General features: G+C 37.8%; 3 protein-coding genes across 12 annotated transcripts; 2 read left to right on the top strand and 1 right to left on the bottom strand.

Moving 5' to 3' along the window:
• The first annotated feature begins 5,639 nt into the window (after window positions 1-5,639).
• LOC129722523 (coiled-coil domain-containing protein 86) lies at window positions 5,640-6,445 on the top strand. Its single transcript, XM_055676008.1, has 2 exons — window positions 5,640-6,091; window positions 6,140-6,445. Exons 1-2 carry the CDS (start codon window positions 5,892-5,894, stop codon window positions 6,429-6,431), a joined length of 492 nt encoding a protein of 163 aa, XP_055531983.1. The 5' UTR covers window positions 5,640-5,891; the 3' UTR covers window positions 6,432-6,445.
• On the bottom strand, window positions 6,440-15,708 carry LOC129722521 (DNA replication ATP-dependent helicase/nuclease DNA2). Of its 6 annotated transcripts, none has more exons than XM_055675999.1 (11): window positions 15,341-15,478; window positions 10,294-10,450; window positions 10,103-10,241; window positions 9,824-10,045; window positions 9,132-9,762; window positions 8,591-8,764; window positions 7,859-8,532; window positions 7,605-7,798; window positions 7,067-7,502; window positions 6,828-7,010; window positions 6,440-6,768 (listed from the first exon to the last, which is right to left on the bottom strand). In XM_055675999.1, the coding sequence occupies exons 2-11, from the start codon at window positions 10,335-10,337 to the stop codon at window positions 6,466-6,468; spliced, it is 3,000 nt and encodes a 999-aa protein (XP_055531974.1). In that variant the 5' UTR covers window positions 10,338-10,450; window positions 15,341-15,478; the 3' UTR covers window positions 6,440-6,465. The 6 variants fall into 6 exon arrangements, with proteins under 6 accessions (XP_055531974.1, XP_055531975.1, XP_055531976.1 ...); XM_055676000.1 differs by having other exon boundaries at window positions 10,294-10,447; window positions 15,341-15,477; XM_055676001.1 differs by lacking the exon at window positions 15,341-15,478 and adding an exon at window positions 10,699-15,015.
• On the top strand, window positions 11,421-15,459 carry LOC129722522 (ADP-ribosylation factor-like protein 13A). Of its 5 annotated transcripts, none has more exons than XM_055676005.1 (7): window positions 11,421-11,619; window positions 12,386-12,719; window positions 12,771-12,901; window positions 13,034-13,110; window positions 13,175-13,588; window positions 13,641-13,893; window positions 13,956-15,456. In XM_055676005.1, the coding sequence occupies exons 2-7, from the start codon at window positions 12,673-12,675 to the stop codon at window positions 14,060-14,062; spliced, it is 1,029 nt and encodes a 342-aa protein (XP_055531980.1). In that variant the 5' UTR covers window positions 11,421-11,619; window positions 12,386-12,672; the 3' UTR covers window positions 14,063-15,456. The 5 variants fall into 5 exon arrangements, with proteins under 5 accessions (XP_055531980.1, XP_055531979.1, XP_055531982.1 ...); XM_055676004.1 differs by having other exon boundaries at window positions 11,608-11,844; XM_055676006.1 differs by lacking the exon at window positions 11,421-11,619 and having other exon boundaries at window positions 11,941-12,719; window positions 13,956-14,090; window positions 14,155-15,457.
• Window positions 15,709-17,010: the final 1,302 nt, after the last annotated feature.

A 17,010-nucleotide genomic window follows, 5' to 3' on the forward strand; every position in this document is an offset into this window, starting at 1 on the left:
TTTTAACATTATTCGTCGAGATCGAGACTCACACGGTGGAGGGGTACTTTTAGGGATCAAAAAGTGCTATTCTTTTTTCAGAATCCAATCGTTATATCAATTGCTAATGGTTCAACTCCCCCGAACCCAATCAATATTTCCTACGACCTTACACGTAATATTGATTGGAAGCGTTATGAGTCTATTATAGCGGAATCTATCGAGACTCACGAGGAACTTCCTCCGGAGGAAGAATACGCGTTCTTAGCTGGCTTGATAATCGACGCCGCGACTCAAGCTCAGACGAAACCGATACCCGGGGTAATGATCAGACAGCGCCCTCCCAACAAATGGTGGGACAAAGAGTGCTCTGAGCTGTACGTGCGAAGGTCCGCAGCGTATAAGGACTACCGGGAGTACGGCACTGTCAACCTGCTTCGAAAGTACGAGGCACTGGGCAGGCAGATGAAGAGCTTAGTAAAGGCGAAAAAACGCGGGTACTGGCGGCGGTTCGTAAACGCGTTGTCGAGGGAAACAGCGATGAGCACTCTTTGGGATACCGCCAGGCGCATGTGGAACCGTGACGTTTCGAATGAGAGTGAGGAGTATTCAGATCGCTGGATACTCGATTTTGCCAAAAAGGTCTGTCCGGACTCTGTACCGGAACAGAAAACCTTTCGCGACGCGTTTATAGTAACTACGGAAGAGCCTCCATTTTCGATGTTGGAGTTTTCAATGGCTCTCCTGTCGTGCAACAATAAGGCTCCAGGGTTAGATAGAATAAAATTCAACCTGTTGAAGAATCTACCCGACTCTGCAAAAAGACGCTTGTTGAATTTGTTCAACAAGTTTCTTGAGCTAAATATTGTTCCACATGACTGGAGGGAGGTGAAAGTCATTGCTATTGGGAAACCCGGGAAACCTGCCTCTGATCACAATTCATATAGGCCGATTGCGATGCTCTCTTGCCTCCGGAAATTAATGGAGAAAATGATCCTCTTACGGTTAGACAAATGGGTCGAAACAAACGGTTTACTTACAGATACTCAATTTGGCTTTCGCCGGGGCAAAGGGACGAACGATTGCCTAGCGTTGCTTTCTACTAAAATTCAAGTCGCATTTGCTCGGAAAGAGCAAATGGCTTCTGCGTTCTTGGATATTAAGGGGGCTTTTGACTCTGTCTCTGTAGATGTTTTAAGCGCGAAACTTCATTCGCAGGGACTTTCACCAAATTTGAATAACTTTTTGCTCAACTTGTTGTCAGAAAAGCATATGTATTTCTCACATGGCGATTCGACAACTTCCCGAATTAGTTACATGGGCCTTCCCCAGGGCTCATGTTTAAGTCCTCTCTTATATAATTTTTACGTCAATGACATCGATGAATGTCTTGCAAATTCATGCACGCTAAGGCAACTTGCAGACGATAGCGTTGTATCCATTACTGGTAGCGAGGCTAGCGATCTGCAAGGACCATTGCAAGATACCTTAGACAATTTGTCTGATTGGGCTCTTAAGCTGGGTATCAAATTCTCTCCGGAGAAAACTGAGCTGGTCGTTTTTTCTAGGAACCATAACCCAGCTCAGCTGCAGCTCGTACTAACGGGTAAAACGATCTCTCAGGTTTTAGTCGCTAAATATCTCGGGGTCTGGTTCAACTCTAAATGCACCTGGGCTTGTCATATTAGGTATCTGACACGAAAATGCCAACAGAGGATTAATTTTCTTCGTACGATTACCGGAACCTGGTGGGGAGCCCACCCAGGAGACCTTCTGAGGTTATACCAAACAACAATACTGTCAGTTCTTGAGTACGGTTGTTTCTGCTTTCGCTCCGCTGCGAACACGCATATTTTGAAACTAGAAAGAATACAATATCGTTTTTTGCGTATTGCCTTGGGTTGCATGCAGTCGACCCATACGATGAGTCTTGAAGTGTTAGCGGGTATTCTTCCGTTGAAAGATCGTTTTTGGAATCTCTCTTACCGGTTGCTAATTCGATGCACAGTTATGAACCCATTAGTAATTGAAAATTTCGAGAGGTTGGTCGACCTTCAATCTCAATCCAGATTTATGACTTTATATTTTGACTATATGGCTCAAGATATTAATCCTTCTTCATACGATTCCTCCAATGTCGCACTTTTAGATACTTCTAATAATGCTATATTCTTCGACACTACCATGAAACAAGACATTTCTGGTATCCCGGATCAATTGCGACCCCAAGAGATCCCTAAAATTTTTTCCAATAAGTTTAAACATGTTAGTTATGATAAAAGGTTTTACACTGACGGATCAAATCTAGATGAGTCCACTGGCTTCGGTGTTTTCCACGAAAATTTTACCGCCTCCTACAAACTCGATGCTCCTGCTTCCGTGTACGTCGCAGAACTTGCTGCTATTCAGTACTCTCTTGGAATCATCGAAACCCTACCCATAGACCACTACTTCATCTTCACAGATAGTCTCAGTGCCATTGAGGCTCTGCGATCGACGAAGCCTGTGAAGCACACCCCGTATTTCCTGGGGAAAATACGGCGGTTTTTAAGTGCTTTAACAGATAAAAATTACCGGGTTACCTTAGCGTGGGTCCCTTCTCATTGCTCGATTCCGAGTAACGAAAAGGCTGACTCTATAGCTAAGGTGGGTGCTATTGATGGCGATATTTATGAAAGACCAATTGCTTATGATGAATTTTATAGCATTTTGCGTCAGAGAACACTCAACAGTTGGCAATCATCATGGAACTCAGATGAACTGGGACGGTGGCTACATTCCATTTTTCCTAAGGTATCGACGAAAGCATGGTTCAAGGGGTTGGATGTAGGTCGGGACTTCATTCGCGTGATGTCCAGACTTATGTCCAATCACTACACGTTAAACACGCATCTCTTTCGTATAGGGCTTGTAGACAGTAATCACTGCGTTTGTGGCGATGGCTACCATGACATCGAGCATGTTGTTTGGTCGTGTGCCGAATTCTGTGATGTTAGGTCCGAGCTTATAGATTCCCTCCGGGCCCGAGGAAAACAACCGAACGTACCCGTTAGAGACATTCTGGGAAGCGGTGATCTCCAGTACATGACACAACTGTACTGTTATTTGAAAAAGACTGACATTAAAATTTAAAATTCTTTTGTCTATTAGTCAGAATACCCGTATACGACGCTGGAGACACGAACACGAAGAGCCTAAATCTATGTTTAAAAAACAAAAAAGAACACCAGTCGAAACACAAATAGATCGTATATCTTAATTAGTTTTAAGCAAGAATTGTATTTCCCTCCTCTCACCTTAAATCCCCACTAGCTCGTAGTCGGCCGCGAGAATAAATAAAAGGCCTCCCTCTTTTCCCTGCTAACGTAGAATTAATACGAATTGTACTTGGCTCAGTAAAACAGAAAATTTATCGTGCCGTGTCAAATATACTAATTTTAAACCTAATAAAAAACACTTTTTTCAAACAACAATACGACACGTTTTTTCAAACAACTTATTTTTAGCGAAACGTTTTTAAATGTTTTCAATACCACTTAAAAAAAGAGTAAAGCAGAAAATTATGACAATCTGAGTAGCTGTTACTCAGTTCGGTAAACGAAACTTACTCAATTTTTGACGTTTTAAGAGACAATGTAAAACCACAGATAACAGACATCCAAGCTAGAACAAAAAACTCCAGAAACCGTGTGTAAGGTTTCAAACTTTTACTCGTTTGGAATGCTAACGACATCTTTCTGCAACTTGCGACTCTAACCAGTTTAGTGATGGCAGCGCTGGATTACAGTCAAAGCTGCCAGACGCATGAACATTATCACAGGTTATAGAGTCGCTGATTTTGCAATGATATAACACTGATTTTGTAAGGTGGGTGTTTTTTTTTCAAATCAACTTTAAAACAAACATATTTATCGTAAATATAAGCTGGGAAGGAATAAAATTGTCGATTGTGTACAAATTACGACTGCTCGAAATTTCTACATTAAAAACCGCAACCCTTCTTATTGCGATAATATCGATAAAAGCTGTATTGCGACTTTTACGCCAAATTGGACTACCCCGAAATGCACGATTATCACAGTCGAATCTCGCACACGATTTCGCAGTTTGGGTGATGGGTATCGATACTAGCGTTATCGAAACGCTTGACAGAAATATTTTATTATATAGACAAAAAATCTCTATCATGCAACCTTGGTAGGGTAATAAAAAATCGCTCCAGCAATGGTCAGTGCTTGATACCTATATATATTAATAAAGTATACTTGAAACCGTGAAGTCTGGTATCGATACAATGACAATCGAGAAAGTATCGATACTCAGTATCACCCAATCAATCGTGTAACACCAGCCCAATGGCACCGCGCCATGTTTCAAAGGCGAACATCTCAACGTATGTGTAAACGAGATAGCATATCACCACATACATAAGACAACCGTAACACTCAGGAAGAAATCTTCCAAAAAAGTTGGTACAAAATGAACTACTCGAAAGTACCAACCTCTGTAAAAAAACCTCTGTTTGAGTTGTTATTGAAGGCAGTGTTCCTACGCATCCCTGCATTTGTCTCGTTCCTACTCGAAAAATGCTGCATTGATTTTGTGAATAACATTTTGACAGTTCCTTATGGGATTTTCTTTGGGGCTCGATAAGGCCGAAAAAAAAATTCATTTGGTTCATTATTTATCGAGCAGTTTGACAGGGCGAGGTACGGAGTACTATGGGGCAACGTGTACCAGAAAAAAACGCCAGTGTTACGTATGTCTTATGTATGTGATATCACCGCCACTTATCATACACCTTTATCTGACAGCTGACAGCGGGCACAAATGAGTTTGAGCCCAGGACATGACTTCGTTGTCATTCACTGTTACTCGGTATAAGGATGCCAATGGTTCGTGTAACACTTATAGCACAAACAAACAGACGTGCCACTCAATGATGATTTCATCGACCAGAGAAATAACGAATAATTTGAAATTTTGCCTAGTGGGCAGTAATGCCGCTAGTGTCGCTATAAGCAAGCGTGCACATTTATTATCAAAGACAAAAACCGTCAGTAATGCCACTGGTGTTGATTTAAGGAAGCGTGCGCACCCATTATAAATGACAAAAACCGTTTTACGAAAACAAGTTAGTAAGCAATAAGCTCACATGGTGGCGCATGAGTGTAACGTGTCGAATAAGGACGAAGATTTTTCAGAAATTTTCATCGACGAGGCACGTCTGTTTGTCTGTGCTTATAGTTTTGTTTTGATATTCAACCTAATTTTCAACTTAAGCTGCCCAAAAGTATATACTTAATGTTGCAAATGAAAAACAAAACAAACAATGAACCCAATAAAAACTGCCACTGCGCTACTGAGGTGTCAATTTGATAAAGCGAAATAAGAAATTGGGAAATTGGGAATGATTATCACAGAAGTCCAAATAGTCATGCAAGGGGCAATAAAACTATCGATTTTATTAAATCGTTGACTACTAAGTGTTCTTAGCGCCACCATACTGCGTATTACGACATGCTAAAAAACCGTTGAATCTTTTTACACATGAAGCGAAACTAGCTTGGATGTCTGTTATCTGTGGTAAAACTGAGTCAAAGCTGCCAAATTTAGAGTAAAATTAAAGGAGCGTGTAAGCTCTGGATGAGAGTGTTCAGGTTCAAGGAGATTTCAAGCAGATTTTTCCGATTTTACAGAAATTTTTCAAAAACATCTGGCATCTCGGATCCTATTGATATTGGTGTCAATTTTTAAACGCACATGGTTTTATTTGTTATTATATGAATGATGCATGTTGTTATTGATGGTTCATCTTTCCTCGCACATGATAATAATGATTTTCAATTCCTACGTTGAACTAGGATTTGCTTGAATTAGATTGTGTTTCTAATGTGTTAAGACTGATCATAATGGAAACAAACAGTGTGCCTGATATATCTAGTGTACTAGAAAAGATTGCTAATGCCGCGGAAAACACGAAAGAGAATACTCGAGAGAAAAAAAATCTGGAGGTTAATACTAAAACCAAGGAGAAACCTGTAAAACCTGAACATTTAATACCCAGGGGAAAGCCAAAATCTGGTCGTGTTTGGAAAACTCAGAAAGAAAAGTAAGTTCACAACATTCACTAATATCAAATCTAATTTTATTTTCTCAGATTTTCCAGTGTTAAAAAGTCCATTAGAGGAGAAGCTACGGCAAAACATTTAGCCTACAGAGATGAAATAAAGAATATAAAGGCATTGTCTCGTTCGATAAAAGAAGATCGCAAACAACAGAATAAAGAAAAAAGGCAACGCCGAGAAGAAAACAAACGTCGCAGGTTGGAAAATGAGCGAAAATCAGAAATAGTTCAAATTATTAAAAATCCCGCCAAGCTAAAGCGAATGCGTAAAAAACAATTGAGGCAGATTGAAAAAAGGGATTTGGATAAAATAAAAGTAGTTTAAACGCTAAATTAAAACTTAACGGTGTTAACATTTATTAAGTTTCGCAGTCGTGTAAAGCGTCTAACGTATTAAAAACTCCGCTCCATTCAAATCCGTGTAGTCTGTCTTGCAGAGTAATTTTACCTGCAGGAGCAATGCTTTGGAAAAGATTTTTAAATGGAGTGTACTTTTCAAGACTTTTATTGTCTCCGATAATGATGAGTTTTTTCTTGGCGCGTGTTATTGCCACCGTGAGCCGTCGGCTGTCTTGGAGTATTTCATATTCGTTTGGAGTGGTTCCTTCGCTGGGTGTGGGTAGCTCGGGGTTGTTCGATTTCGTGCATGAATATAGTATTATCTGTCGATGAAAGAATCGTTTTAAATGCAGTCACAAGTTTCAGTAACTCTAAACATTACATCTTTATCTTTTCCTTGGTATTGATCTACAGTATTAACTTCAATGTCTAAGCTGTATTTAACACCTGGTGCAGCCTTTTGGTTGGCGTACAGCTTCTCCATTAATTGCAGATAAAATTTCAAAAGTTCAACCTGAGCTCTGAATGGAGCAATAATGCCAATAGAACTGCTCTCGATCCCACACTGTGACAAAACAAAAGTTTTGAGAATATATCTAACACTATTTAAAAATGGTTTACCTCGAGTAATATCATAATGATATAGAAAATAATTGCAGCTTCACAATAGTTTTCATAGATTGTCTTCGGTTGAGTTGTTTCACCTTCTGTGTTTTGCGTCGAGTAAGAATATTCTCGCTTCCGGCCTGCATCATAGGCCACGCTGCTGTTATACGTATTTAACGTGTTTATCGAAACGACCGATAACTCCAACTGGGATGCGGTTGCTCGTAGAAGCCATTTTTCCAATTTGTGTTTTTGATGCATTATTTGAATTTCAGGTAACTTTATTGTGGCGTTTGCTACTGTTTCATTTGCACACAACAGCTTTCCCTTGTATGAAAAATCATTAGCCAGTTTGGTAATAGTTTTATTCATGCGATACTGGGTTGGAAGCACGCAGCACGATTGTTCATTGTCCAACCGTAAGAAAAGGCTCTCGTCGGCCCCAAGATCCCTGAAATTATTCGATTAAGAATAATTATAATTAGTCTCTCTGCTGCTATTCCTCTAAAAACGTCTGAACGAAAGTTGTCCTATATCATTTATAAAAACTTACTTGGCTTTACGAGATTTTACCACCGGTGGCAATTGATCGGGATCTCCAATCAATACGAATTTGTCGGATGATAACAGCGGTCTTATAACTGCACTTTGAAATACTTGCGTCGCTTCATCAATAATACAGAAATCGAAGGTTCTTCGCACTAGTAACGAATGAGCTGCACCCAAGCACGTTACAGCAACTATTTTCTGAAAGAAAGTAATTATGAGTGCCATAAGTTCAATCTGTCCGGTTCAATATATACATACAAATGAGTTATAAACAGCAGCGAGTTCTTCTGGAGTAGAACACTGCTCTGTCAACGCTGGCTCTGAAAATTCTTTTATGCACGGATCAATTCTTGACGTTGCTCCAAGCCTCATAAATTTGAGTTTGTGCGGCAATAGTCGTTTCAACACATTATCAACAGCGGAATGTGTATTGCTGGTGATTAGTACGCTTTTATTCAAAGCTATAAGCAGGCGAATGAGAGCAACGACAGTTTTAGTTTTCCCGGTACCTGGGAGACCTTTGAAGAGACAGTAGCTTTTAGTTCCGATTGCCGTCAACACTGCGATTTTCTGATGTTTGTTGAGATCGCGTAAAACTTTTTTTGCTGCCTCAGCAACTGTAGCTGGTACGGTTCGCGTAAAGGAAGGCCTCTCTCGATCGATTATAATTTTTCTAAGGCTAGACGATCTTTCTGTGTTATCCAGTAATACACCTATATTGGTTAAATTAAACGTAATGTTTGTTTGCGACTCGTACTTATCGAGATGAAATAACTCATCTGAATAGTTTTGGCTAAGATCTCGTTCTAAGGACATTGTAATTTCCCGTTTTCCAACACCAACGACTCGTCCCGCTGCGATTGCTATCCTTGTGGATGTGCTACAGATAAGATAATCATTGATCTCGAAGCATTGAGATAAATAATCGAAGACTGTAAGGTATTAAGGTATTAGTTTTGATTGAACTTTCATTTGAACGTTAAATATTACTCGGAAGTTGAGAGCCGCCCATCGAATCGATTTGATTAGAGTTTAAAGCGAAAGTATGAAAGCATTCGTCACCTGTTCTGAAAACACGACCCACTAATTTCAAATTGTGGACAGCACGACCCATCTTTTGACGAATTTCGGGGCTTTTGGTCCAGAGATGGTCTATGTGGAAACCTGGAGAAAATAAAATTAAAAAACAATAAAGCCTGCAGGCCGGTACTGTGTTATATTTTGAATCGAAACAATTTGCCAAGTGCCATACGATAAGTAACGATATCGTATTTATAATGCGACTATATTTTGCACATTCAATTGTATCATAATTAAACTCATGTTCAACCAAGGTATATACGCAAAATTAAAAACAATTGCTATTGTACACTTTAATATATGAATGGTAATAATATTTTTTTCACAAGTTTATTTTAGTTATTTTTTTTAATGTTTCACGTCATGAGCAAAAGTAAAACAGCTCAAACAAAACCTATTTTTGCTTCTCCATTGTATTTGTAATTTATCTGCCCTCACCTTGGCAACTTACTTCTTTTTGCTTCTTCATGCTCCAAAAAGATTAGACCAGTCCATCGAATGAAATAATCAATGTGATCATTGCTCAGGTGTCTTAATGACTCGTCAGCAATTAGACTAATGCTGTGATTCTTGGGCAACTCCTTTTTTTCGTGTTTCAAAAAGCTGGTGCATATTACATTGTACGGACAGCGCGTACAAACGTGCTGGTTATTAAGTGGCTCCGGTAGTTGCATAGTATCCTTGAGAAGATCAAAACTTTCACTTTCCGTATTGGTGAAACTACGAGATAAGTAATGTGCCACTTCATTGCGTAACATGATAAGATCACGTCTAATATTTCGGTTACTTGAAAGAGGTGCACATTTTCCTTCGCGAAGATATAGTAGAATACCCTTCTCTACCTTATGCCCTACAAGATTCATCATCATCTCATACAAAACAATCTGACCTTTATGCTCTGCGGAAAAACTAGCTCGGCCTGTTTTTAATTCTAGTGGCATTATCTGATGCTTTTCGTTCGGACCACAACTAGCCTCGACAGTGACGTCAATTTTTCCTTTCAATCCCAATTGATGGCACCAGATGTTTTCTTCAATGTCTTTTATAGCATAGATTTGTAAATCTGATTTTGTACTTGATCGCTAGAATTTGGACAGTTTCAATTTCGTTCAAAAACTAAGTCGATTGTTTTTTTAAGAATACCTGATAACTGATATGATTTTTGATAAACTCGTAAATCTTAGGATAAAATATTTCGATTTCATTTGCAGCTTCAGCTCTGCTCATCTTACATGCGTATAGCGTAGTGACCATTTCTTTTGAATTGATGTACTCCTGTCCCATTTTAGTTACGTCATTGAGTGTAGACAAGTTATTCCTTAGTGCTTTTTGTAGAAGCGCGTGAACAATTGTTCCAACTGTCATCTATAAAGATATATACAGTTTAGCCACCTTTTAACACAATCTTACAGTAAAACTTGCAATTGTATTATCTGCTTCTATACCACGAAAACGTTCTTGTAATACACCGCGTCGCTGACAATACAACGCTCCTACAACAGACGTACCGGAAACCAGATGATCCGGGTCTGTTACAAACATTCCATCCTGGCTATTGATCCTATACGAATTGTAGTTGGAATCGTAAACTCCATACAATGATACCGTGTTACCTTCCTGAATATGCAACGAAATCCAAGGAGGTTCCAGCATACATTTACCCTTCAAGCCACTTGCATAATCTTCTACAACAAGCATGAGAAATTGGCCATGATTTTGCTCCGACATTATTTTACATCGTTTCCAGTGACTGAGATCGAGTGTGTACTGCTAAAAAAAATAATTTTTTTTTAAAAAGGCAGGGAAAAGCATTCGCACCATCGACCCGGTTCATAGAAAGTTTATTGTTTTACTAAATTAACCTGGGTCCATCCGAAAGGAGAAATATCTTTGATAATTTTATTGTTTTGAATGTGGTACAAAATTTCTAATGAAATGTCGTCTTTTGCTAAAAGTTTTGTTTTTTTAGTAAAATGTGAAAATGTCAATTTACCTGAAAAGTAACAAACAAAACTTACTTAAAAAGAACAAGATGATGTCGTCAGTAAAGCAGACGGCATAGTAATATGAGTCGCTGCGGAACAGAGTGGTCTATGTGTCATCGAGCAAATTTGTCAGGAGAGGCAATTTTCGAAAAAACTCTAAATAAAATTCAGTTTAACGGATTCTTTCAAACAGAATGTTATAATATAAAGGTTATGAAGTGGTGAATACATGAAATTACCATTTTTTTTTGGCGAAATAAGTGATTTTACCCAGGCTTTCGAATACACCAACTCTTTTATCATCAGCGATCAAGTTTTTTATCAGCGATCAAGTTAGCTGATGAAATTATCGCAATCGTTCGTTGGGAAAAACTGTTTGGTGCTCAATGTCCTACTGTGCTGTTTCGCAGTATTAATACTTGGTTCGCTATTATATATATGCTCTTTCTGAACGGAGGTAGGAAGAATCGATCAGAGTAACATCTGATAAGAATTTGTGCTGATCGGCTCGATAGGCTCTGCTCACTAGTGTGTAGTGTCATTTTTTGCTCTGCCAGCTACTGTGCTAACCATGATGCAATGTAATCTGGTTTTGTAATTTCGCGTTGACGACGTTTCTGATACATATATGTTTAGTTTTGCCAAGCGAACAAGAAAGAAAGAAATATTTTTGCTTATCACGTACATTTTGATAACTACATATGTAAGTTCGCATAGATGCGAACAGCCTATAAAATCTCTTTTAACACCGTCAACGCGAAACGCTATAATATCAATCTTTACTAGTAGCCAAGCTATGCCAACTGCATTATTTAGGCAAAGCAAATGAGATCCTACAACACCCGAGAGCAATTCATTCTGTAAAGGATTCGTTCGGAATCACAATTAGATTTCAAATTTTTACTCCGTCGAGAACTGAGCAGCTAAAATCTGTGCTCACTCAATCGGAGATGTGTAAGTTATCGTGCTCTTTTTTGCATTGCGTTTATAAAAGTTCGTGGTTGTGAAAATAGCTACCTTTGATTAGTTTTTCTGAAGAACTGTATCAAATTAAGCAAAACTATGAGTTGCATGCATATGCAACACGTGTTTACTGCCTACTGGTATCAAGAGCAATATTTTACATCTACACATTCCAACGAAGAGGAGTATTCAGAAGCCTGATTTTACCATACCAATGTACATAGACCACTCTGACTTCATATATATTTTACTGGAATCCTCACATCGTTTCGGAACAGAGTGGTCTATGTACATGAACATAAATAAAAATAACGTTAACTTGTATAAAATGGTTAGTGTCTCATGTACATATGATGTACATGGCATGTCACATGTAACATGTGACGTGTAACATTACATGTAACACAACATGTTACATATTACATGATATTTGACGTGTTACATTTTTCGTGTTACATTACGTGTAACATGCTACAGGGCAAGTGAATGGCAATTCTGTTTCGGACGAAATATCAACATGGTATAAATCAGCTTTGAAGTTCGATTTTTCGAAATTTTTCTAGTATCATAACTTCAGCTTCTTGAGTAGATACAGTTTATGTAAAAAACTCATTTTTGAAAAAAAATGGTCTTTAGACCACTCTGTTCCGCAACGGCTCATATACTGGGGTATTAACAACATTGTCATTTCTTCCACACGCAAACAAAAAACCAGTTTCTTATTGAAAACTTATTGTTTTAACTTCACTTTTGGCAGCAACGGCGAGTCTCTCGGCTACTCTGAATATGTTTGTATTTTCATTCTTGATTCTGCTGACGGTTGCTTCTACGCAATGATAGTGATCCACACCAATTTCCATGGCAACACGTTGACAACGGTGCATATAAATTTTTCAAACAAATCAAATAGCACAAGATAAATAAATTTGTTTGTAAAACTTGCGAAAAATTATCTGTAGTGTTTTTCGAGTGCCAATCGCCAACTATGCAGCCAGGGTGGTTGTGAATCTCAGGTTGTGAAAAGCCTAGTTTCTGGTGAATAACATGGGAAACTTCTGCAAGGGTTGTTTATCACGTAAACAGTCAGAAGAGTATGAACTTCATATTTTTCAACGAAAGAGATAATTTTTTTTCATCCATAGAGACGTTCTACTATTGCTTATTGTGGGTTTACAATATACTGGTAAAACAGAAATCGCACACAAAATATGCCATCTCGTTAGAAATGATTATCTTCAAACAAAAGGATGCAGAATATTTAACACCAGTATAGGTAAGATTTTTTTATTATCCACCACCACTGTTACTTAACAGGACAGTGTTGGGAGTTACAGACGCAATAATTCAATTGATTTTGTCAGATTGTAGTATTAGCAGTTTGATGTTAATAGTTGTTTGTTTTCAGAACACAGTAGCGTGCAGATAAAGGAGATCGGCGGTGCGCCAGAATTTGTAGATATTTGGAAATATTATTTCCTGGATGTTAGTACTAACAGTATAATTATCAAATCGATTGATTAAACATGTTGAATCTTTTGTATTTCAGGTGCACGGAATAATTTTTGTAGTTGACTCATCCAACATCAATAACATCTGCCAATCGTACAAAGTATTCAACAATTTAATGGCACATGATTTCCTAATTGGTAAACCTTTTCTAATAATTGCAAACAAACAGGATTTACCCGGTTCCACAGACTGTGTAGATATTTGTGAATATTTGGATGTAGAATTCCTAGCTAATAAATATCGAAATCCTTGCATGGTAGAACCTTGTGGTAATTGGGATGTTTCGAGTAACGAATACGATGGTCTTTTACGCGGAATTAACTGGATAGTGAGAACTATACAAATCAATAAACAATTTTTAATCAACCGAATCAATTTTCACCGACTGATGATCGAAGAAAGTCACAAGCTTTTTGAAAGTCACCGTCCATGCACTGGAGTACGGCGAAAGGTATACAAGGTATATTGTTGATGTAAAACTACCTAAGATAACAACATTGCAGAAGTCAAGGTTTAGCTTGCGTGATAAAAGACCAAAGACTGCACCAGCTGTATATCTAGCTTGGATGAATACAACTGCATACAATAATCCACTAGGACGAAATAGCCCCGTACGCGATAGAATTGAAGAAACTATAAATGCAGGTGGTAAATATTTGGAATCGCCTGAAAATCAGACCCACGAAGTTTTACCTACTACAACTGGACAAATGCCCAATCGAACAGAGAATACACTTTCAATCAAAGATGACACGCGTAAAGAATATTATATACTTTTAGGTCGATAAAATCAAACTGTTCTGTTCTTCATCTTGCAGAAACGCTCGCTATCTTAACAAATCAAAATAACGAAGAACTAACAGTGGAGGATTTATCGCTGTCGCTGCATAGTGCAGATACTAATAAAACGGAGCGTAAAGTATAAAACTAATGTGCCAAATACGTGTTATAATGTAATGTTAAGAATCTCACTTTCCAAACAAATTAACAAACTCGATTTTTGTATGCACTACACAGATTGTAGGCGATATAGCCACTGCGTGTCGCTGTGAAAATCTAACCAAAACAACGAGAGTACACTGTTTCTACGCTTACATATGGTCACGCAGAATGCAATCAAACCGAACCAATCGCTATTTGTTAAACTGAAATATTAACACAAGTAAATGTGGAAATTAATAACACTGTTCGACAAAAGCGGAAGTGCACCAAAAAGTCGCAGAGTAATTGCTTGTGGTTGTGGGGCATTTCTATCTATGCTAGAGGCACCAGAAATGATTAATGGAATGGTTAAACAGCAATTATACTAGTATTCTTAATTTTTTTTCCAGTTTGAGCTCGTGGATAAAATATGTGTTGATCTGTGTAGTTTTAATCTCTCTTTCATGGAAAAAAAATCTATCTTCCTTGAGAATATATCATTTAAATAGTTTATAATAATAGTATAGCAAAAAATTGCAGCAGGGAGCATAAATGATCCAGGGCTAGTCAGTCTTTGAATGCCAATTACTGCGGAAATAATATTTTCTGGTGCCTGGTTGGGTTTGGTTGCACGGTTGCAGACTGTATATCCTTTTAATTAAACCTCCTAGTTATCTTTGAAATTTAACTTAGCCATTTATCGATATTTTTGTATGATGGCTGGGAGAATACTGCATCTGGTTTTGCACGTTACTTTTATTCACTTGTACTTTCCTTGTGAGGTTTTAACATCGGAAATCTAGTTATTATGAAATAAAAAAACAGAATAGCAGTTTCAAGAAGCCACGGATGTCCGGAGCTAGTAGATTAATGCTATTGCAATCTAATTATTGTAATTAGTTAGAAAGATTTTTCACAAAATACTTTGATCCTTCGCCGAACAATTCTGTGTTGCTGATGTTGATATCAATTAAAATATGATAAAAATTACTCAAATGGCTTCTAGGTATTGTATTCAACTGATCTTTTCTTGTTTAGCCTTCGATTTCTGCAGTATAAAACAGCTTTGTAACTAGCACAATGTTTCGCTCATCGCTAAGATGTTTTGCTCTAAAATGCGAGATTAATACAAATTACAATTTTGTACGCAATCAAATCTAAGTGTTTTGTGCTTTAGGACAAAGATTTCAATTTCAATTTGCAAATATTATGCCTGTTTTTGACGATCATAAAACGCTGAAGTGAAACATGATTAAAAGAATTGTTTCAACCTGAGACCTACCTCAGCATCGTTCAACATCTCGAAATCTAGTCCGAACGCGTCACTATCATCTTCATCGAAAAAATTATCTAAATTTTCCATTAGAACTTGTACTTCGCCCGTAGTATCAGCACTTTTTTCTGGACTTTCATAAAAATTGGCCGAAGCTCGGTCCGTAGCATGTTTCGCTCTTTTCGGCGCACGTTGAACACTACTCATTTCGGCATACTCGTTTTCGGTGTCTGAGGATAACATACCGTTACTTCGCTTAGTGCTATTCGTATTATCCATTATTTGTTAAATTTAGTAAGATATTTTGTTTTCTTTTGGATTAATCGCCTGAGAATAGATTTGGCGGTTTTTCTTGATATGTTGCTCAGAGTAAACACCAAGTCTACACGGTTAACGAAAAGTACCCAAATTCATGTCGATTTCACTCAACGGAGTCATTCGGTGCAGGAAGCCAATTTTGAGTAATTGTAGATTAATTTAATAGTAGGTGTATGGCACTAAGTGTATTAGTACGTCAAAAATGCTCAACGTCGAGTTCACTCTTTTATACTTTATCTTGGGTGGTTTGATTCGATTGAACTAATATTATTTGAAAATAGAATTTAATTGAAAAACAATCTATAAAATCTATCTCAATATTTATTCAAGTACCTTCCAATTTGCTATCACTGGCTTCATCAATTTTCTCTATGAGTGCCTCCGCTTCAGCTCCATTCTCACAAATCATTATTAATCTTGTTTTTAATTGACGGCTTTTATTAACAAACAGATGCACATAAGCCGTTCGTCACTTAAAATCACCAACTCAGTGCCAAAACTATCAATATTCACAAATCTTTGCCAGTTTCACGAAATCAATTTCATCACTCGGGTTTTCAATTCTTCAACCAGTTTGATTTTTCATCCAATGTTGGGTCCAAACTACTCAACGTTGGTTTTATATCAAAACACCGCCATTGAGTGAGAGCATGTTTAAAATCTATTGAGTTGAAATGACTCAGCATTCGCATTGCAAAATTACGCAACACGTAAGTTGTATAATGTTTACATCATTTCAAGTAGTTTGTACCCACCGGTTGGGTAGATTTTGTTTTCCGTGTAATATGCAACATAAACAAACACCTTTAAAATGTTGCACGCTCGTAAATAATAACTCATGAACTGAGCAACTGTGACTCAGTTTAGAACGATGTTCGTAGACGTCAAAAAATGAGTAGAAGTCCTTTTTGATTTTGAGTAACTTCGACTCACTTTTTGGGTTCCCTTCATATAACTTCTTTCTGAGTAACGTCGCATATAACGACGTTCATTTTGAAAGATGATTACGATGTGCTTCAGTTTGTGACATATGTTTTTTAATTGTGTGCGCCTCAGAAGGCATGAACATGTGGTGTCGTTTATTGGCCGTGGCGGATTTCTAGCCAGTAATGAAACTGAACTGTACCCAAAAAATGAGTAATGTCGTACTCAAATTTTGAGTAATAATGACTCATTTAAAAGACGCCTAGTGTTACTCAGTTTTGAGTATTTGTGGAGTTACTCAATCTAAGAGTTGTTCCACTTTTTACGAAAATGCGTCAAATGTTACTCATTTTAGAGTTATTATTTAGAGTTCAGAGATGCCAGATGTTTTTGAAAAATGTCTGCAATTGCTCGAAAACCGGCAAAATCTGCTTGAA

The sequence above is a fragment of the Wyeomyia smithii genome, chromosome 2 (genome assembly GCF_029784165.1).
Source record: "Wyeomyia smithii strain HCP4-BCI-WySm-NY-G18 chromosome 2, ASM2978416v1, whole genome shotgun sequence".
NCBI classification, from domain to species: Eukaryota; Metazoa; Arthropoda; class Insecta; order Diptera; family Culicidae; genus Wyeomyia; species Wyeomyia smithii.